Here is a 23,198-nt window from a genome sequence, read left to right as displayed (position 1 = left end):
GCACAAAAGTCCATGTTAGGTTTTGCCCACAACTGTACTATTGAGTTTTTTAGTCAGAGAAAACCCTCCTACTGTACAAATAACAGTGGCCATTTGTGGCTCACTGCCAAAAGTTTCTGTCTGTCATATAGAAGGTATTGAGTTCACGACCTGGCAGTAAATTAAAAAACTAGAGCCAAAAAAAAACAACTTAAATATACAGGGGTATCCCTAAGCAAAGCTACTATGGGAGTTCTTTTGGAATCAGTCATGCCAAACCACTCAAAAATTGTAGGCCCTTCAACGTCTGCGTGGCTTAGGCTAATTTCACAAAAGTGAGCTTTCCATCCGGATGCATTCTGTTTTGTGAACTGTCAGCATCCATGCATTGTTTTTCACGATCACCTTTCTGTTTGGGAAAAATTACAGCATGTTTTTTCTTCATATGTTTTTCACGCAGTTCTGCTCTATTCAAGTGAATGGATCAGTGAAAAAACACTGACAGCATACACATGGCATCTAGATGCATTATGGTTTTCACTGATGGTTGCTAAGATATGCTGTGTGTTATTCTTCAGTTTTTCTTCACATGCTTGAAAAGCAGTTGTAAAACGGATGCAACACTGATGGAAAAGACTGAAACACTGAATGCAATCTCAGACAAAACTTATTCAACTTGTGCTCAAAACTATCAAGTTTTTACTGTACAGACCCTGACATGTTCCATCTCTCTCAAAAGAGACCTTAAAAGGGAGGAGATACTTCCCTTCCAGTTGCACCCCTTCAGTTTTAACCTGATCCTAAACTATTCACACACCTTTTTCGTGGGTTATGATGGTAGCTACTCGCTATTTTTCATACTCGTGCTCAAAATAGACTTGCATGACTGTAACCCATGACTGTAATTGTCAACATCTCATGACCAGTAAAGTCTTTTTTCACCCCTGGGAGTGAACAATGAAAGTTCCTACTGAATAACTGCAAGCAGAAATCTTAAAAATGAGACAATAATACAAAAAGCATATTCAAAAACTGTATAACCTTGTTATGCACAAAATAAAATGCATTTGTTGAAAGTGGAATACCCCTTTAATTACATTCAATAACCCATCCATACGAGGTTATTGGGCATTATTTCTATCAGGGCATATTTTTGTATAACCCTGATGTATGATTTTTATAGCCAGTTATGATGAGTCTTGTGTGTAGAAATAATCCCAGAGATTGTGCCATCATTTTATATGTTCATAATTATTTCAACCCACTTTATTTTTAATCCAGTCAACATTTTTGTAGACATTTGAATACACTCCATACTTATTACTTTCCCCACAGCCCACTCCCCATGACACAACTCCTGCTAGGAACCAGTTGTTTGTTTCATGACTGAATGTGACCATTGGACCACCAGAGTCTCCAGAGCAGGCGTCTGTCCCTCCTAGAAGGTTAAAATAAATATATAGTCATAAAATAAGTCATAATTACACATTACACACTACTACCTTATGCCAAAATCTCACAGCACCCGAGAACAGGAACAAATACAAAAAATGACATTAAGCAGGCCAGGATCTGATGGTTTTTGTCCATATAGTGCACATCAAGGGTTAAAAAGCAGCAAACAAAAAAACACATGTTTCTCCTGCATTTAATATTTTCTCATGGACCTTCATATAATGTCTGGAGTGCATATTTTAATTTTTTTTTACATAAAAAAGCTGTAAAAACAGGAGCCAAAATGCACCAAAAAACACTTTAAATGTTTTTTAAAAAACAAGCCAGTATGAAGGATTCACACACCTCCTCTCCGTAACACACTGCAGACTTGGTTGCAGAAATTTTCTGCAACTGAAAATCAGTTCCATTAATCTGATTGGGGTTGTTTTTGACGGAAAGCACATGTATGTTTGTAAGCAGGGACGGACTGGGAACTTAAAGTGACCCTGGCAAAAAATACCAAAAGTGGCCCTGTTTTGTAGTTGGGTCCAATTTGATGGAAGGCAGGGTCAACACAAGTAGGCGGGGCCAGGAATACCATATTGTGGCACATTATACCACCCCAACAGAGCCAAATACCACAGTCCATCACAAAATACTGCCCCCATCAGCACAAAATACATCCCCAAAAACTTCCACTGGCTGGCCGTGAGGAGTGCTCATGTGGCCCCTTGGTCATCAGCCCACTGGGAAATTTCCCTGTAAGGTCTATGGCCAATATGCCCCTGTCTGCAAGTCCCATTCAATTGAATAGAAACACTTTGTAATCGCAAGAAAATTTCTCTAATAAAATCTGTCTCGTGAATGCACCTTTATAGCCATTCATGTGTTTAGTTCAAAAAGAGGGTGTGGCAAAGGCAGGGAGGGGGCAGGGCCAGAGGCATGGTGATCATAGCCCAGCATATGTCGCCGAACTATAATACATGTCTCCATGTATGTGAAAAAACCCAACAAACAAATTACAATTTTAATTATTTTCTACACATTTCATGAGTTACTGAAAATCCAAATGATTGATGCTGCTGTACCATAAAAATCATTAAAGGGCTACTATAGAAATGAAAATAATGTAATTACTGAAAATACTTAAATATTACTTTTATTATAAATATATTCCCAAATACCTTTCATTAGTTGTAATTGTTGTTTTGTCTGGGGAGCAATCATTAGGAGAAATAAAGTGGCTGCTGTCCTATTAGTATACACAACTAAAGAACTGCCTTATCCTCCTCTCTTCATGTCTCCTCATGAACTCCATTCCTACAGAGATTTAGCTGAGCTAACTTTTTACCTCAGTCTTTTAAAGTAATTGTTCTGCTGTGTGATTAGGACAGGTTTTTTGTGTACTAATAGGACAACAGCCATTTTATTTTTTTACTAATGATTGCTCCCTAGACAAAACTAGCCAGTATAACTAATGAAAGGTATTTGAAAATATATTTATAATAAATTCAGTATTTTCATTTTCTTAATTCCCGGAGAATCAGTCAACATTTTAAAATCTGACTTGTAAAATTTTCCCAGTTACAAAAATGGTTCCAGATTATTGTATCTGATTATTGCGATAGATACAATCATTATTGATAATAATTAGTCATTGAGAGAAGCGCAGCATCTGAAGTGGAATTTGGTCCAAAATTTAGGAAAACTGATTCTAAACAAATCTGAGTTTCCTCAAACTTCGTGGTAATGAATCAGTTTTCCTAAAATGGCAGCTGCACATATTAGAAAGTGAAAGTGTAGAGATGACAAGCCTAGGAACGTGAGATCACCCATAATACCGTGCAGCCAGCCAATCAATAGATAGCCATCCTCTTGTGATGTCACAGCTAGGCAGAGCCCTATAAAACCCTGATCCTGAGCGGTCACCACCATTTTTCTGGGAGCTGTGCATAGGCAGAGATATGACAAGACGCTCATGGCCTAGGTACAGTGTTACTGCAAACTGTTAACAGTGAGTGTAGGACAATATTGGAGAGGGAGAGTGGAGAAAGAGCGTAGGAGACTGCTGAACTACAGACTCTGCTACAATTTATTGCCGTGTACATAACTGTGCAGTGCACCAAGAGTCATAGCTAATCCATTCTGTTAACTGTAGAGTTACTGTGCAGTCAGTATTGCAGGCAGGTATAGGTTATCGCTGTGTACATAAGTGTGCAGTGCACCAATATTCATAGTTAATCCGTTCTGTTACCTGTAGCGTTAAGCCTCATTCACACGTCAGTGTTTTGGTCTGTGATTTCAATCATTGATTGTGAGCCAAAAGTAGCAGTGGAGCACAGACATAAGGGAAAGCTCTGCACCTGTTCTGCGTTTAGAGATGCACCTGGTTTTGGCTCATAATCACTGACCAAACACTGACGTGTGAACAAGGTATTACTATGCATCAGTTTTACAGGCCATTGTTACTTTTAGGCATATTGGCCTGGGTATATCTGAATTATAGCAATTCGTGACAAATTCATTCACAACTAATCCCATTTCTTGTCGAACTTCGGTGAAGCTGCCGAATCAAATTTTTCAAAACTCCACTCATCTCTACTAATAATCTTCAATATTGATAGATATTGAAAACCTGTGGAAAAATGTTCCAGCTTTTATTGGTTTCACACATGGCAAATTTGAATGGGGCTTTCTAAAATGTATATACATGCTGTAGTGATGAGTAAAGTTTTGAAAAATTTAATTTGGCAACTTTACCAAAGCTGACCAAGAAATTTGATTTGTTGCAAATTAATTTGTCACAAATCACTATAAATTAGGTATACCCAGACCATTCTGCAGGCGGGTTGCAGCCCTGCGGCCAATTAGCCCCCAGCTGCTTTTTATTTAATAAAGAAGACCACACTATATAATTCTTCTTTATTGTTAATGGCCGTGCTGCACCTTTAAACAGGGGCTCTTGCTGGTATGGGGTTTGGCTGGTTAGGTGGGGGGACAATACACATATTATTGCTGTTCTTGCCTGCAATCTCCTGTAGGTTATTTGACATCAAACACAGGATATTAATCAGCTCTGGCATACCCACTGCTCCAACCCCAGTGCTCTCCTGCCCTACAGGTGGGAGCCCTTCTTCTGCCATCTGCTTTTCCACATGTCATCAGGAACATCCAGCTCCTCCTCTCTCTGGATCTTGCTGACTTTTAGACTTTTGACTAGGAAATGGAGACTTTTGAGGATGATTTGGTAAAAAAAAAGCCAGCAAAAGATGAGGATGGTCATCATTAAGACCTGGCCCCCCTAAGGGGTGCTGACTGGATGGTTTTGGTTGGCACGCTGGCACCGGAATAAAGGTTTCCATCTTATTGGTACTGAATTACATTTCTTAGTTTACGGCTGATTTAGGAATAAGTAAATGTAGGAATAAATAAATAAAACGGATGCAGAATAAGTCTCCCTGCACTCTCCCTCTCCAATATCCTTCTATTAATCCTTTTCAGCAACACTGCCCGTAGCGCATGAGCACTTGCCACGTCTCTCCCTGTGCTCAGCTGACAGGACAATGGTGGAGACCGCGTGGCATGAGGGTTTTGAAGTGCTGTGACATCACTGGGATGGCTATCTGCAGATTGGCTGGCTGTAAGGCATTATGGGTGATCTTGCGTTCCCGGGCTTCTTACTTTCACTTTGTAACACTTGTAGCTGCAATTTTAGGAAAAACTAGATTTGTTACCACGAAGCACAAGGAATTTTGGATTTGTTGCGAATCAAAGTTTTCCTAAACTTCTGACTGAATTACGCTTCGAATGCTTTGCTCAGCACTAACATGCTGCACAAACTATCCAATTCAAATATATGGAAAGGTTTTTTTTTTCAAGGACATTTCTATTTCTATCTTTTAGATATTTAAAACAAGTCTGTCATTTAAAATACAGTGCCATCTGCAGGCAACATGTTATAGTTATCTCCTTTACTTATGTTATCTTATGTTATCTCCTTATTACTCATTCAAGAAAGGCTGTCAGTCAGTGAGTGACTTATTAATTCATAAAGTGAAGGGAAAATATCAGTGTATCTTATGGGGGCAAATATTAATAAGTGCTTCCATTATAGAAGCGCTCATTAGGGTACTTTCACACTAGCGGCATGGAACTCCGGCAAGCTGTTCTGCCTGAGAAGACCATGAAGTGGTGAGTACAGAGCCAACACTGCATTAACCACTTCCCGGTTCTCTTTTACTAAGGCTAGTTTCACACAAGTGGCAAGGAACTCCGGCGGGCTGATCCAGCGGGTGAACAGCCTGTCGGATCCGTGCTGCCGCTAGTGCACGCGTGCCCCCAGACTACCGCTCCAGCCGCATTGACTATAATGGGGGCGGGCCGGAGTTCCGGCAGCAGCACGGCAAACATGCCGAGAGGCCGCCGGAATAAAAGTACGACATATCGGAATGCTCGGAACGGCGGCATCCAAACCAGGAGAGGTAAGTAAATTTTTATTTATTTTTGTCTGCTCTAAGCATGGGAGTCAGTCTGAATGGGGGTCATTCACATTGGGGGTCTGATCTGAGGTGTGATTGGGGTTTATTCACATTGGGGGTCTGATCTGAGGTGTGATTGGGGTTCATTTACATTGGGGGTCTGATCTGAGATCTGAATGGGGGTCTTTTTCACATTGGGGGTCTGACTGGTGATCTAATCTGTGGTCTAATGAAACATTTGTTTTTTCTTATTTTCCTCCTAGCATGTGATTACTGATTTTTTTCCCACACAGCTATATATCAATCTGCTCATCATCTCCTGCTCTATAGCCTGCTGCTGGCAGACCAGACACCCTGTTCAATTTGACAGGTTTCCTTTAATGAGAACAAATAAAATTGAACCCTATGATATATTGTTTTTTGTTGAATACATAGAAGTAGCATGATATTTTAGAAGACTGCGCTAGCAACCTTTCTTACCTTGTTTAAAACCTGCACATATCATGTCTTCAGTAAGTACTTTGCCTATTTTTATGTAGCCAGCTTGGCATGTATCATAGGTCACCACTGGAATTTCAATCTGTAAGCAGAGGACAATATTTTTAATTCATGCAGCGCTCTTCTTCCAGAACTCACAGATCTCTCAGCATCAGATGTTTATTAGCATTAGAGTCATAAACTTTTTGCTAATTTAGTTAATTATATATTTATTAGTGATGAGCAGCAGGGGCAATATTCGAATTCGCAATATTTTGTGAGTATTTTCTTGATTGCGAAAATCAGCAATGTAATATGCGCGTATTGGGTCACTTTTGCTACATTTTTCAAGCTGCTAGAAGTTTCCTGAGACTGGAGAAAATGGTTGGCAAGGCACAACATTACAATAGCTTTATATGCAGATAAAGTGCTCCAATATATTTGGGATTGTGCAAATCGGCAATTAATGATGCACATATTTTGGCGCAATACATGCAACTTCACATTTTAGCAGGTCTGACTACATATTACTGATTGGTGCACAATGTGTTGTTGTGACATCACTATGTCTGTAGCATGTATGTATGGACAGCAGAACCTATCACACTACCTAACATTCTGTCCTGGAATAGCTACACTATATCACCATCTAACCTACACTGACTATCTCCCACTAACTATCTGTATTATATACAGGGTGGGCCATTTATATGGATACACCTTAATAAAATGGGAATGGTTGGTGATATTAACTTCCTGTTTGTGGCACATTAGTATATGTGAGGGGGGAAACTTTTCAAGATGGGTGGTGACCATGGCGGCCATTTTGAAGTCGGCCATTTTGAATCCAACTTTTGTTTTTTCAATAGGAAGAGGGTCATGTGACACATCAAACTTATTGGGAATTTCACAAGGAAAACAATGGTGTGCTTGGTTTTAACGTAACTTTATTTTTTCATGAGTTATTTACAAGTTTCTGACCACTTATAAAATGTGTTCAATGTGCTGCCCATTGTGTTGGATTGTCAATGCAACCCTCTTCTCCCACTCTTCACACACTGATAGCAACACCACAGGAGAAATGCTAGCACAGGCTTCCAGTATCCGTAGTTTCAGGTGCTGCACATCTCGTATTTTCACAGCATAGACAATTGCCTTCAGATGACCCCAAAGATAAAAGTCTAAAGGGGTCAGATCGGGAGACCTTGGGGGCCATTCAACTGGCCCACGACGACCAATCCACTTTCCAGGAAACTGTTCATCTAGGAATGCTCGGACCTGACACCCATAATGTGGTGGTGCACCATTATGTTGGAAAAACTCTGGGAACGTGCCAGCTTCAGTGCATAAAGAGGGAAACACATCATCATGTAGCAATTTCGCATATCCAGTGGCCTTGAGGTTTCCATTGATGAAGAATGGCCCCACTATCTTTGTATCCCATATACCACACCATACCATAATTTTTTTTGTTCCAACAGTCTTGGAGGGATCTATCCAATGTGGGTTAGTGTCAGACCAATAGCGGTGGTTTTGTTTGTTAACTTCACCATTCACAAAAAAAAGTTTGCCTCATCACTGAACAAAATCTTCTGCGTAAACTGAGGGTCCTGTTCCAATTTTTGTTTTGCCCATTCTGCAAATTCAGTGCGCCGATCTGGGTCATCCTTGTTGAGATGCTGCAGTAGCTGGAGTTTGTAAGGGTGCCATTTGTGAGTAGCTAATATCCGCCGAAGGAATGTTCGACTAATGCCACTCTCCAGTGACATGCGGCGAGTGCTACGCCTTGGGCTCTTGCTGAATGAAGCCAGGACAGCCACTGATGTTTCTTCATTAGAGACAGATTTCATGCGTCCACATTTTGGCAAATCCAACACTGAACCAGTTTCACGAAACTTAGCAAGCAGTTTGCTAACTGTAGCATGGGAGATGGGTGGACTCGTAGGGTGTCTTGCATTGAAATCTGCTGCAATGACCCGGTTACTACGTTCACCAGACATCAACACAATTTCAATCCGCTCCTCACGTGTTAACCTCGGCGACATGTCAATGGCTGTAAACAAAGATAAACTTGTAAATAACTCATGAAAGAATAAAGTTACGTTAAAACCAAGCAGACCATTGTTTTTCGTGTGAAATTCCCAATCAGTTTGATGTGTCACATGACCCTCTTCCTATTGAAAAAACAAAAGTTGGATTCAAAATGGCCGACTTCAAAATGGCCGCCATGGTCACCACCCATGTTGAAAAGTTTCCCCCCTCACATATACTAATGTGCCACAAACAGAAAGTTAATATCACCAACCATTCCCATTTTATTAAGGTGTATCCATATAAATGGCCCACCCTGTATATGAGCTAACTAACTAACTAACTAATGGAATGACACAGCAAATAACAAAGCACAGCAATGACACTGCTCTCTCTCTCTCAGAACTGCAAAAAAACTGCAGAAAATGGCTGCTGGGGAAGTTCTTATATAGTACGGGGCAGGCAACATTCCTATTGGTTGCTAAGGATGTTGCTAAGCTCAGACAAAGACATTGCAGCCTTCTCATTGGTCCACACGCAAGAAGCAGGGGTCATGGGTTCAGATGAAAAAAAATCTAGAATATTCATGAATACGAATATATTGCACCATATTCCAAATCTTTGTGAATTCAAATAGTCGCACCCAACACTAATATTTATTATGTACACTCATGGACAAAAAAAACGCACCAAGAAGGAGTTGTTGGAATTAAATAAAATGTGTAATGATGATCTATGTAAATGATTACAATATTAGAGTGATATTTTGGGGGCAAACTGTACAAGTGAAAGGAGGCTTTAGCACCCTACCCTGTTGGGCCACCTCTAGCCTGGATACAAGATGAGACACGGTTGGGCTTGGAGGAATACGGTTCCGTACAGGGGTGTAGCTATAGGGGTTGCAGAAGTAGCAGTCGCTACAGGGCCCAGGAGCTTGAGGGGGCCCAAAGACCCTTGTGCTGCATAAGACGACACCAATATTATGGAAAGTGCATGCTGGTTAAGTTACACCTCTGAGTGAAGAGAGGGGGTTAGGTCAAGAATTTGACATGGGGGGTGCCATTTAAATTTTTGCCTCTGGCAGCACGAAGGGTATGTGCTTTCCTGCCCCTGGCCACAAAACACTGAGGGAAAGGGGGCGCCAAGCTGAACTCTTGCACCAGGACTCATGAGCCTTTAGTTATGCCCCTGGTTTCGTATTATATCCTGGGGCTTATTTGTCCACAGATGTTGCTTTTGGGCCTGTAGATGTTGCACACTTATAAATTGCCAAAGCTAGCATCCCTGCTGGTCCCATAAATGCCCAATTGGCAATAAATCTGGTGACCAGGCAGTCCAAGGAAGTGTTGCAATCTGGCATAGACATTCCTGGGAAACCCTTTATGTGTGTGGACATTATTCCGCTAAAAAATGTCAGTTCGAAGCTCTACCTACGAGGCAACACATGGCTGCAGGATGTCCTGCACATATCACTGAGCTGTTAGCATCCCTCATATCACTACTAGGGGTAACTGACTGTCATATTCAATGGCTCCTCAGATCATTGAGGCAGTGTGTCACTCCATAACAAAGGCAGGATTGAAGTGCACACTATGAGGCCTCCATACCCAAACCTGACCTTTGTGTGATCGCAAACAAAACCTGGATTTGTTGCTAAAGACGGTACAGTTCCAGTCCATAGCAGTCCAGGTTTCCCATTCATGACACCACTGCAACCAAAGGCGATGGTGACTGGCTGTCAATGGCAGGGCATGTAATGGGTGCAGTGACACCAAATTTCCTTCTGCTAAAGCACCTGGAAATTGTTCAGGCAGAGATGGGGTGTGTAGTGAAGGTGCGGCCTGTGTCTGGATTGTGGACAATGAAACAGTGCAAGCTTCTTGTGCTTGTCAGTGGATCAAACAGTCCTCTCTACTGGTGTTTTGTCTAAGAATTCCAGAGCCTGTTTACCGTGTTTGTGTGCTGTCATGTAATCTATGCTCCCAACACCTCCTAAGAGCTATGTTAGAACAGCCTAGATTGCTGCAAATTTGTCTAAATTGTCCTGGTTCTCGGGGTTCAATGATGCACTCCTTGTCAAAGTTTGTCAACTGGGCAAATCCCTTCAAGTGCATTGCAAATCATACAGTATATTAGAAAGAAATATGAAATACCTCCATTAGAGCTTCAGGAAGTCTCTTTAAGAATTGCTTGCCCCATCCACTCACCACTACAAAGTCATCTGAAAGTCAAGATGTAAAATTCATGACACCCTGATTATTCTTATTTATGGCTCTTGTGTTTGCTTATATGCATATACATCGCATCATATACATATTTCAGTCATTTTGTGGACATGCATGTCGGCTATGAGATATGGAAAACCTGCAGTACCTGGCTTAATCTGTACGTCTGGTAAGCAGACAGGCATCACATAATTATTGAGGGAAACTTTACTTGAAAGCTCTAGCAAGGCAAGGTCATTCTGAAATGTACTGTAGTTGTATGCAGGATGCAGAATTAGGTTCTTGACCTGAAGCACTTGTTCAGTATCATCAGTTTTCAAAGTCCTGTGCTTTCCTGGAAAAAGGAAAATGAAATAAACATGGTGCTCCGTACTCAAATTCACTTTAAAACCTCATTTTCTGGACAGTCAGCTGACCCACCAAACCTTTTGGATACAGCTTAGTACAATATGAAAAAATGTATCAGCCATCATAGTTTAAACCATGAACATTATTTAGGAATTTGGTAATTTGGCATAACTATGTTCTTTCCAATTTCTTTGACTTGATCGAAAGGGTTGGAGCTTAGCATGAGGTCATGGATTTGTGGGAAAAGGGGTGGCCTAAGATGTAACATTTTGTGCCAAAATTGCACTACAATTCTGGTGAAGATTCTGTCTCAAAGTAAGCCAACCAAAAGTTGGTATAGAGCTAGATAATAGTATCTGTCTCTGCACCAGACATATCATCCAGCCCGAACCAATGTGATAAATCTGGTGCAGGTCCAGACAGCCTATATTCATTGCATCTACAGGATTAGTAAATCTCCCCCATTGTGTTTTACCAAAAATCTTGCTTATTGCCTTTAATTCTGTATATGTGTGTACTGAACACGCATTGTGTAGTTGTGCTTGATTTATGTACTTTTGAGTATACCCATGATTATGATGTTATATAATACACTGCTCAAAAAAATAAAGGGAACACAAAAATAACACATCCTAGATCTGAGTTAATTAAATATTCTTCTGAAATACTTTGTTCTTTACATAGTTTAATGTGCTGACAACAAAATCACACAAAAATAAAAAAATGGAAATCAAATTTTTCAACCCATGGAGGTCTGGATTTGGAGTCACACTCAACTTTGATGTAATGTCCTTAAAACAAGTCAAAATCAGGCTCAGTAGTGTGTGTGGCCTCCACGTGCCTGTAGGACCTCCCTACAACGCCTGTGCATGCTCCTGATGAGGTGGCGGACGGTCTCCTGAGGGATATCCTCCCAGACCTGGACTAAAGCATCTGCCAACTCCTGGACAGTCTGTGGTGCAACGTGACGTTGGTGGATAGAGCGAGACATGATGTCCCAGATGTGCTCAATTGGATTCAGGTCTGGGGAACGGGCGGGCCAGTCCATAGCATCAATGCCTTTGTCTTGCAGGAACTGCTGACACATTCCAGCCACATGAGGTCTAGCATTGTCTTGCATTAGGAGGAACCCAGGGCCAACCGCACCAGCATATGGTCTCACAAGGGGTCTGAGGATCTCATCTCGGTACCTAATGGCAGTCAGGCTACCTCTGGCGAGAACATTGAGGGCTGTGTGGCCCTCCAAAGAAATGCCACCCCACACCATTACTGACCCAATGCCAAACCGGTCATGCTGGAGGATGTTGCAGGCAGCAGAACGTTCTCCACGGCGTCTCCAGACTCTGTCACATCTGTCACATGTGCTCAGTGTGAACCTGCTTTCATCTGTGAAGAGCACAGGGCGCCAGTGGCGAATTTGCCAATATTGGTGTTCTCTGGCAAATGCCAAACGTCCTGCACGGTGTTGGGCTGTAAGCACAACCCCCACCTGTGGACGTCGGGCCCTCATATCACCCTCATGGAGTCTGTTTCTGACCGTTTGAGCAGACACATGCACATTTGTGGCCTGCTGGAAGTCATTTTGCAGTGCTCTGGCAGTGCTCCTCCTGTTCCTCCTTGCACAAAGGCGGAGGTAGCGGTCCTGCTGCTGGGTTGTTGCCCTCCTACGGCCTCCTCCACATCTCCTGATGTACTGGCCTGTCTCCTGGTAGCGCCTCCATGCTCTGGACACTACGCTGACAGACACAGCAAACCGTCTTGCCACAGCTCGCATTGATGTGCCATCCTGGATAAGCTGCACTACCTGAGCCACTTGTGTGGGTTGTATACTCCGTCTCATGCTACCACTAGAGTGAAAGCATCGCCAGCATTCAAAAGTAGCCAAAACATCAGCCAGGAAGCATAGGAACTGAGAAGTGGTCTGTGGTCACCACCTGCAGAGCCACTCCTTTATTGGGGGTGTCTTGCTAATTGCCTATAATTTCCACCTGTTGTCTATCCCATTTGCACAACAGCATGTGAAATTGATTGTCACTCAGTGTTGCTTCCTAAGTGGACAGTTTGATTTCGCAGAAGTGTGATTGACTTGGAGTCTTGGAGTTACATTGTGTTGTTTAAGTGTTCCCTTTATTTTTTTGAGCAGTGTATATAAAACTAACAAAAACTTTGGAAAAAATACTAAAAATGGAAAAAAAATTTGAATATGAAGTTTCCTAATTTTAATCATACCCACAAATACTCTTCTACTATATATTCACTTACCAAGTATAATGTTGAAAGAAGATGGTGTTATAATGTCTTCTTGTGTGAGAATGCTGTTCTCGTCCACCAGTTCATCGTGCAGGCAGTGAGCAGCTGTTACAATCCATTTATCACCTAGATTATGTACACATTTGAAATCAAAATATTTAAAAATTTCGTATGGAACCACCTGGAACATTACTGCAGTTTAACTCATTGTGTAGATCATGCATGCCTTCATGTGCTGATACTTTTACTTAAGTATCTGAATTTAGGGCCCCTACCCACATGAATTTACTCTGCTGTTTTTTTTTTTTGCCACTAAACAGACAAGAAAAGCCATGAATTAGATAAAAAGGCCACTAGGCAATAAACGTTTGTCTGCCCTGCATTTTGTACAGTCTTTCAGCTAACATCTGGAGGTGGCATTTTAACCGCTGTAAAGCAGTGGGCTCCTATGACCAGTTTTAAAGACAGGCAGGGACACAACAAAGTCACTTTAATACAGTTTATTGCTTGTTCCAGCCAACCTACAGTTCAGTTCAGCCAGGACAAGTAATCAGTCCATGTCATCCACAATAAAGTCATGCAGGCTCGGGGCTCCTTTAGAAGTGTCCACAGGCTAGTGTTTACGTCACATGCGCCTTGCAGGGTGTGATCTGCAGCCTCTCACACAACAGACACACCCTGCATCATGCTGCTGACTTTTAAACACAATCGTGGACATAAGCCACGTATAAACCCCGGAGTGGATTGTGGGGAATAAGCACCCACCCAGCTCTTTGCTTACTCACAGTAAAAGCCAGGCCCAGATTAGCTGAAACCAGCTATGCTAGTTAACAAGAGCGTCCACTATCTATTCCAGTGGATGCACAAGCTAACGGCTTTAACTCCACCAAGGCCGGGTACCACAGCAAACCTCGATATGCATCTCCTTAATAGGTTTCTTGCACCATTCTCGGAGATACATACCGTCCTTCATATATGAGGCCTGTCACTCACTGCCTCACATGCAAAAAAATGTAAGTGAAAAAATGCAAAAGAGCTGAAAAAAGCCTATAGCAACTTACGGTATTTGTTCATCCACCCTAGTTTCACACATGGCTCTTTTTTAAAACGTCCAGTTTTTGTGTCAGTTTTTCATGCTGTTTCTTGAGCCAAATAAAGAGTTGGATTCAAGAAGTAGTGAAATATAAAGGAATGACTTATTTATTCTGCTGGATTTGGCTCAAAAATTGTATGAAACGCTGCCACAAATCTGTGGCATGCAGGCCGTGCGCTGCATGTTAATGCATAGAGAGGACTCCTAAGCTTGCATGATATAATGTAACATATTTATCAGCATGCAGCACTTGGCCCGTTTGCAGGTACACAGTGGGGGAATGCAAGTGAGCAGAAAGATAAAAATGGCAGATTTAAAATTAGGCTCTTTTAAGCTACCGTATGTACTATACTAATAAAACAGGTTGTGCCAGGTGCATAAGTACCTGATGTACATAGCAATAGTTAATGCTGAGAACATCAGATCATTATGTATCCAGCCGGCAGCCATGAGAAGGGGTCAAATGGCTCCCTGTGCATCGGCTCACTGGAAGATTTCACTGTAGGGTATATGGCCAGTCCACACCTGCCTGGCACCCCTGCCGATCTGCTGTTTGAAGGGGTTATGGCACTCTTGTAAGTGCTGCGTCTTCTTCAAAATCTAACTGCATCTTCTTCAAAATCTAACTGCATGCCATCTAGATTATTGTGGCAGTGCAGCCAAACCCAGGTGCGGCTCTAAACATAACAGGTGCAGATCTTTCCTTTATACAGTACCTTATGTTTGTGGAGGCTCCAATCCTGGTTTTGGCTCACAACTAGGGATGAGTGGATTTCATATTTAAAAATTCGAGTTCGGGTTCAGGTTGTGGTATAATCTGAATTGCGTTAACGCAATTCCATGGCGGAATGCATAACGGAATGCCTTTAGAGGCATTCCATTATTCATTCCGTCAAAATAGAAGTCTATGTCCTGCATAACGGATAGAGGACTCCAGCATAATGGAAACCGGACAGATCCGTTATACAGGTCAGAGACTTCAATTATGACGGAATGAATAACAGAATGCCTCTAAAGGCATTCCGTTATGCATTCCGTCATGGAATTGCGTTATGGTCCGTGGTAATTCAGATTATACCACAACCCGAACTCTAATTTCAAAATATGAAATTCGCTCATCCCTACTCACAACCACTGATGGAAATCACTGACCAAAACACTGATGTGTGAATGAAGCTTAACAGCTGATGGGCGGGGGTGTCAGGAGTTCTGATATTGAAGTATGGCCGGACTGGGAGCAGAGCGTTAGGGGAGGCTAGCATGACGGGGGTTTGGTTCAGGGAGACCCCAGACATAGTGATAGGTCAGGTATAAAGGGGGGTGGAAAAGGGGAGATTATAGGAGTGAGGGATTGGTTAATATGAGTTTAGGGGTGGGGATTGAGGGGTTAAAAGATTTAGGCAGGGAGAAAGAAGGTGTCATTTTAGGTAGAGGTGTGAAGAGTAGCCAAGGTGTACAAACGTATAGACGATCCGGAGACTAGGAGCAGCTGCAGCATCTCTTCAGGGGGGCGGCTGAGGCTTCCGTTCCACCTCAGCCGCGCGGCGTCCCGGCTGCGGTGGACCAGGCCGCTGGCACGCTTTAGCCCTCAATCCTCATCCCCCACCGGGCTCAGCGCCGATGTCGGAGCCCTTCAGAGGACCCTCCACGCTGTGGGACGGCGGGGATAGCTTCCTCCCGCACTCCCCGGCGTGGGAGGAATCCAGCTTGCTAGCGGAGTCCACGAGGTGGCCAGGCCCGGTCACCTCCGTCGTTATCTGGAAGCGGCATGGAGGCAGGACCTGGAATGGCGGGAAACCCATTCATGTCCTGGATGTCCTGGGGAGGAAGGTACCCCTCAGCATGTTCAAGGTGACGGGAGACACGGGGCTGCTGCGGTGCCAGGGGAGTTTTGCAGTAGGTCTCCATCGCCATTGTCGAGCCTGCAGCCAGGGAGAAGCTCCACCCTCTCTCGCCTGTCTGTGGAGAACAGCCCTAACGTCCCTGGTTGGAGCGCGGCCGGGGGACAGAGTTTGGATGAAGGCGGATCAAGAGCTGGAGGATCGGCGCAGAGGCGGTGTTGTTAAAAAGAAATTTGAGGTCGGCCAGAGAGCATCCGGAGGTAGTGGCAGAGAAACTTAAGAAGGAGGTTGCATTGGGCAAAATGGCGGGCCCGTTTTCGGAGCCGCCATTTTCAAATTTGCTGTGGGTAGAGTTGAGCGGACACCTGGATGTTCGGGTTCGGCAGGTTCGGCCGAACTTGAAAAAAAAAAATCGCGTTCGGAAGCCGAACTTGACCCGAACTTGACCCCGAACCCGAACCCCATTAAAGTCAATGGGGACCCGAACTTTTGGGCACTAATATGGCTCTGAAATAGTCCTGGAAAGGGCTAGAGGGCTGCAAAAGGCATCAAAATCTGCTTAAGAGCATGACAACTGTTCTGCAAACAAATGTGGATAGGGAAATGACTTAAAATAACATAAAATACAGAAAAAATTAAAAATAATAATCTGGATCTAGGAGTAGGAGGTTGAGGAGGCGGTGGGTGGGTGGATGTGGCGGTGTAGGTTGACGTGGCGGTGTAAGTGGAAGCGGCGGTGAAGGAGGAATAGGTAGCCAACACTGATTTGTGTTATTTTTTATTTTTAAATTGGGGTATCCCCCAAAATATTGGGACATATAACAAAATAAAACAAAGAATAAGTGCACTTGAGTACAAGAATGGATGGTTGAGGCTGGTATAAATGTCTATTCTGCACAAGGTACGGACAAGTCCTGTGGGATCCATGCCTGGTTCATTTTAATAAACGTAAGCTTGTCCACATTGGCTGCGGCCTGTGATAATGCTCTCTGCCGTGCTAAACACACGTTCACACTATACACTGGCTGCAGGGCAGGTCAGCACCTCCAAGGCTGACAAAGCTTGTCCACATTTTGGCCATGCTAACCCTGCCTTCTCAGGTGCTGGTGGTGCCCCAGCTGCGTTGGCGACCTTTTCCACCTCCTCTGCCTTCGCCTTGTGCTTCCACTGTGCCCCCGCTGTCAGGTGGGAATGCTATCATCAGCGTGCGCTTGTAGTCGCGCATCTTCCGATCAGTAACAGATGTTTTCACTAAATTTAGTTCCCTGTCAGCAATGCAGAGCAGGGGTTCATTCACAGCAAAAGGGGGTTCATGTCACCCAGCAATAGAACAGAGGATTTTGAGAGATTTAGGCCCCTGTCAGCAATGCAGAGCAGGGGTTCATTCAAGGCAAAAGGGGTTCATGTCACCCAGCAATACAACAGAGGATTTTGAGAGATTTAGGCCCCTGTCAGCAATGCAGAGCAGGGGTTCATTCACGGCAAAAGGGGGTTCATGTCACCCAGCAATAGAACAGAGGATTTTTAGAGATTTAGGCCCTTGTCACCCAGGCACAGCAGGGGTTTGTATATGCCAAAAATTGTAAAATGTCACCCGACAAATACGATTTTTTTCAATTTAGGGCACTAAAGTTGGCACTTTTTTAAAATTAAAATGGCTCTAAAATAGTCCTTGAAAAGGCTAGAGGGATGTAAAAGGCAGTAAAATGTGCTTAAGAGCATGGTAACTGCTCTGCAAACAAATGTGGATAGGGAAATAACTTAAAATGAAATAAAATAACTAAAAATTACAAATTATTAACCTGCAACTCAGAGAAGGAGGTGAATGTGGTGTTGTAGGTGGAGGCAGCAATGGAGGAGGAACAGGTAGCCAACAATGTTTTTTATTTTTTATTAATGGGGTAGGTATCCCCCAAAATATTGGGACAAATAAAAAAAAAAGAAAACAAAGAATCATTGCACTTGACTTGAGTACAAGAATGTATGTTTGATGGTGGTATAAATGTCTATTCTGCACAAGGTACAGACAAGTCTTGTGGGATCCAAGCCTGGTTCATTTTAATGAATGTGAGCTTGTCCACGTTGGCTGTGGACAGACGGCTGCGTCTGTCTGTAATGACGCCTCCTGCCGTGCTAAATACACGTTCAGAGAGTACACTGGCTGCAGGGCGGGCCAGCACCTCCAAGGCATACAGGGCAAGCTCTGGCCATGTGGACAATTTGGAGACCCAGAAGTTGAATGGGGCAGAAGCATCAGTCAGTACGTGTAGTCGTGTGCACAGGTACTGTTCCACCATGTTGTTCAAATGCTGCCTCCTGCTAACACGCTCCATATTAGCAGTTCGGGCCGGTTGTTGCGGCGAGGTGACAAAGCTTTTCCACATGTCTGCCATGCTAACCCTGCCTTCTGAGGTGCTGGCGCTGACACAGCTGCGTTGGCGACCTCTTCCTCCTCCCCTGCCTTCGCCTTGTGCTTCCACTTGTCCCCCGGCGTCAGTCGGGAATGCTCTCAGGAGCGCATCTACCAGAGTGTGCCTGTAGTCGCGCATCTTCCGATCACGCTCCAGTGAGGGAATTAAGGACGGCACATTGTCTTTGTAACGGGGATCCAGCATGGTGGCCACCCAGTAGTCAGCACACGTTAAAATGTGGGCAACTCTGCAGTCGTTGCGCAGGCACTGCAGCATGTAGTCGCTCATGTGTGCCAGGCTGCCCAGAGGTAAGGACAAGCTGTCCTCTGTCTGAGGCGTATCGTCTGCGTCCTCCGTATCCTCCCAGCCACGCACCAGTGATGGGCCCGAGCTGCGTTGGATACCACCCTGCTGTGAACATGCTTCATCCCCATCCTCCTCCTCCTCGTCCTCCAGTAGTGGGCCCTGGATGGCCAAGTTTGTACCTGGCCTCTGCTGTTGCAAAAATCCTCTTTCTGAGCCACTTCTAAAAGACTGGCATGAAAGTGTTAGAGATGACCCCTCTTCCTCCTCCTCGTCCTGGGCCACATCCTCTTCCATCATTGCCCTGTTTTCTCAAGGAGACATAGAAGTGGTATTGTAACGCTGATAACGGCGTCATCGCCACTGGCCATGTTGGTGGAGTACTCGAAACAGCGGAACAGGGCACACCGGTCTCTCATGGAGGCCCAGTCATTGGTGGTGAAGTGATGCTGTTCCACAGTGCGTCTCACCCGTGCTGCGGAACAGCACCCACTATGGCCTGCTGTTGCTGGCACAGCCTCTCCAGCATGTGCAAGGTGGAGTTCCACCTGGTGGGCACGTCGCATATGAGGCGGTGAGCGGGAAGGCCGAAGTTACGCTGTAATTTCTGCACCACCAAATTCAGCACATGCGCCAGGCAAGGGATGTGCGTCAAACCAGCTAGTCCCAGAGCTGCAACAAGATTTCGCCCATTATCACACACCACTAGGCCGGGCTTAAAGCTTACTGGCAGCAACCACTCGTCAGTCTGTTGTTCTATACCCCGCCACAACTCCTGCGCGGTGTGGGGCCTGTCCCCCAAACACATCAGTTTCAGAATGGCCTGCTGACGTTTACCCCTGACTGTGCTGAAGTTGGTGGTGAAGGTCTGTAACTGACCGGATGAGGAGGTGGTAGAAGAGGAGGAGAAAGCCGAGTAGGAAGAGGTGGCAACAGGAGGCAAAGAATAATGCCCTGCGATCCTTGGCGGCGGAAGGACGTGCGCCAAACAGCTCTCCGCCTGGGGCCCAGCCGCCACTACATTTACCCAGTGTGCAGTTAGGGAGATATAGCGTCCCTGGCCGTGCTTACTGGTCCACGTATCTGTGGTTAGGTGGACCTTGCCACAGATGGCGTCGCGCAGTGCACACTTGATTTTATCCGATACTTGGTTGTGCAGGGAGGGCACGGCTCTCCTGGAGAAGTAGTGGCGGCTGGGAACGACGTACTGTGGGACAGCAAGCGACATGAGCTGTTTGAAGCTGTCTGTGTCCATCAGCCTGAATGACAGCATTTCAAAGGCCAGCAGTTTAGAAATGCTGGCATTCAGGGCAAGGGATCGAGGGTGGCTAGGTGGGAATTTATGCTTTCTCTCAAAGGTCAGTGTGACATGGTGGAGATGCTTGGTGACGGGGGTGGTGTTGTTGGTGGCACATCCTCTGTTTGCTGGGCGGCAGGTGCCAACGTTCCTCCAGAGGCGGAGGAAGAGGCCGAGGCAGCAGCAGAAGAGGGAGCAGGAGGGGCCTGAGCCCTTTCTTGGTTTTGAAGGTGCTTACTCCACTGCAGCCCGTGTCTCGCATGTAGATGCCTGGTCATGCAGGTTGTGCTAAGGTTCAGAACGTTAATGCCTCGCTTCAGGCTCTGATGGCACAGTGTGCAAACCACTCGCGTCTTGTCGTCAGCACATTGTGTGAAGAAGTGCCATGCCAGGGAACTCCTTGTAGCTGCCTTTGGTGTGCTCGGTCCCTGTTGACGGTGGCCAGTAGCAGGCGAACTGTTTTGGCGACGGCTACTCTGCTTTTGCACCATGCTCCCTCTTTTGCTACGCTGTTGGCTCGGTCTCACCACTGCCTCTTCCTCCGAACTCTGAAAGTCAGTGACACGACCTTCATTCCATGTGGGGTCTAGGACCTCATCGTCTTCCTCCCTGACCTCCTTTTCGGTCTGCACACTGCAGAAAGACACAGCAGTTGGCACCTGTGTTTCGTCATCATCAGAGACGTACTGAGTGTGGTATTCCCATGTGCTCATCAGGAAACAAGTGGTTTTCACCGCAGTAACTAAAAAGATGTATTTCTGTCCAAAATGTGACAGTGACTTATGCATGTGTAATCACAGATGTGCAGTATATTAGAGGCTTTTTTCACCCTAGTATGCCAAAGCCATATTTATGGCCTAAATGTGACAGTGACTTATGCACGTCTAATCCCAGATGTGCAGTAAATTAGAGGGTTTTTTCACCCCAGTATGCCAAAGCCGTATTTATGGCCTAAATGTGACAGTGACTTATGCACGTGTAATCACAGATGTGCAGTATATTAGAGGCTTTTTTCACCGCAGTAACCAAAAAGCTGTATTTCTGTCCTAAATGTGACAGTGACTTATGCACGTGTAATCCCAGATGTGCAGTATATTAGAGGGTTTTTTCACCCCTGTAACCAAAAAGCTGTATTTCTGTCCTAAATGTGACAGTGACTTATGCATGTGTAATCCCAGATGTGCAGTATATTAGAGGGTTTTTTCACCCCATTATGCCAAAGCCGTATTTATGGCCTAAATGTGACAGTGACTTATGCACGTATAATCACAGATGTGCAGTATATTAGAGGGTTTTTTCACCCTAACCAAAAAGCTGTATTTCTGTCCTAAATGGGACAGTGACTTATGCACGTGTAATCACAGATGTGCAGTATATTAGAGGCTTTTTTCACCCCAGTATGTCAAAGCCGTATTTATGGCCTAAATGTGACAGTGACTTATGCACGTGTAATCACAGATGTGCAGTATATTAGAGGGTTTTTTCACCCTAACCAAAAAGCTGTATTTCTGTCCTAAATGTGACAGTGACTTATGCACGTGTAATCACAGATGTGCAGTATATTAGAGGGTTTTTTCACCCCAGTATGTCAACGCCGTATTTATGGCCTAAATGTGACAGTGACTTATGCACGTGTAATCACAGATGTGCAGTATATTAGAGGGTTTTTTCACCCTAACCAAAAAGCTGTATTTCTGTCCTCAATGGGACAGTGACTTATGCACGTGTAATCACAGATGTGTAGTATATTAGAGGGTTTTTTCACCCCAGTAACCAAAAAGCTGTATTTCTGTCCTAAATGTGACAGTGACTTATGCACGTGTAATCACAGATGTGCAGTATATTAGAGGCTTTTTTCACCCCACTAACCAAAAAGCTGTATTTCTGTCCTAAATGTGACAGTGACTTAAGAAGGAAGTGAATACGTTTCAGCTTATTCGCCACCTGGCTTTTCCAAAGGGGACGTCGGTCAATGATGGTATTGATCCGGCTTTGTGTTCCGTGGTCTATACCTCCTTTGATGCGGCAGTTGCATTGGTTAAGAAGTTTGGGACGGGGGCGCTACTAGCAAAGGCTGACATTGAGGCGGCTTTTAGGTTACTGCCAGTACTTCCGGATTGTTTGCATTTATTGGGGTGTTTTTGGGATGGGGGATTTTTTGTAGATAGGTGTTTGCCCATTGGATGTTCTTTGTCATGCGCATTCTTCGAAGCGTTTAGTTTGTTTTTGGAGTGGGCGGTGGTGGATTCGTCTGGTTGTGAATCTATTATTCACTATTTAGACGACTTCCTTTGTATAGGTCCTCCGGGTTCGAAAGTGTGCGCATTATTGCTGAAAACACTGGCTACGGTGTTTGGGGTCCCGTTGGCAACGGAAAAGACTGTAGGGCCCCTGTGCAGGGAGGAGATAGACATCGCCTCCTCCTGCAGAGAGAGGCTAAATGGATTTTACGAACACAAGCCCTAGGGGAATTGGGACTGAATGATAGGAACGATCTAAGTCCTTTTCTGTGAATGTCCCAATATGCCAAGCTTTCCGTTGTGCAGTTCTGTGTATGTTTCTTTGTTTGTTGCGCATACATTGTTTTTATATTGTGTCTATAATGTATTCCCACATTAGCATATCACCTGGATGCTGACGTAGCCTGATCTGTCGATTGTTGACAGCTGTCTGCGCCAGTATTTAAGAGAAGTGATGTGTGGACACGCATTGACGCACAGCCAGAAGAAGCGCATTTGGCGCGAAACGGCCGCCGCTGATCAATGCGTGTGTATTGAATTGTCCGCCCCCTGCCTGATGTAGCATTTGAATAATAAAGTTGCTGGTTTTACTCCACACGGGTGAGTGCCGCTATTTCATTTTTCTTCTACATTACCATTTCCTTTGTATAGGTCCTCCGGGTTCGAAAGTGTGCGCATTATTGCTGAAAACACTGGCTACGTTGTTTGGGGTCCCGTTGGCAACGGAAAAGACTGTAGGGCCAGGTACGGAATTGATTTATCTGGGGATTGTTATCGACACCATTGGA

The 23,198-nt window shown here is 44.4% G+C and overlaps 1 protein-coding gene across 1 annotated transcript in view; it reads right to left on the bottom strand.

Moving 5' to 3' along the window:
- Positions 1–1,077: 1,077 nt before the first annotated feature.
- MASP1 (MBL associated serine protease 1) overlaps positions 1,078–23,198 on the bottom strand; it is a 206,256-nt gene continuing 184,135 nt past the window's right edge. Inside the window, exons 12-16 of the mRNA XM_040428394.1 lie at positions 13,238–13,351; positions 10,776–10,961; positions 10,556–10,623; positions 6,375–6,474; positions 1,078–1,417 (exon numbers count right to left, since the gene is read on the bottom strand). Coding sequence (XP_040284328.1) covers positions 1,236–1,417; positions 6,375–6,474; positions 10,556–10,623; positions 10,776–10,961; positions 13,238–13,351 — 650 coding nt within the window. The 3' untranslated portion in view covers positions 1,078–1,235. The remainder of the gene's footprint in view (positions 1,418–6,374; positions 6,475–10,555; positions 10,624–10,775; positions 10,962–13,237; positions 13,352–23,198) is intronic.

This window comes from Bufo bufo, chromosome 4 (genome assembly GCF_905171765.1).
Source record: "Bufo bufo chromosome 4, aBufBuf1.1, whole genome shotgun sequence".
Lineage (NCBI taxonomy): Eukaryota > Metazoa > Chordata > Amphibia > Anura > Bufonidae > Bufo > Bufo bufo.
This window is presented reverse-complemented; position numbering and strand designations above follow the sequence as displayed.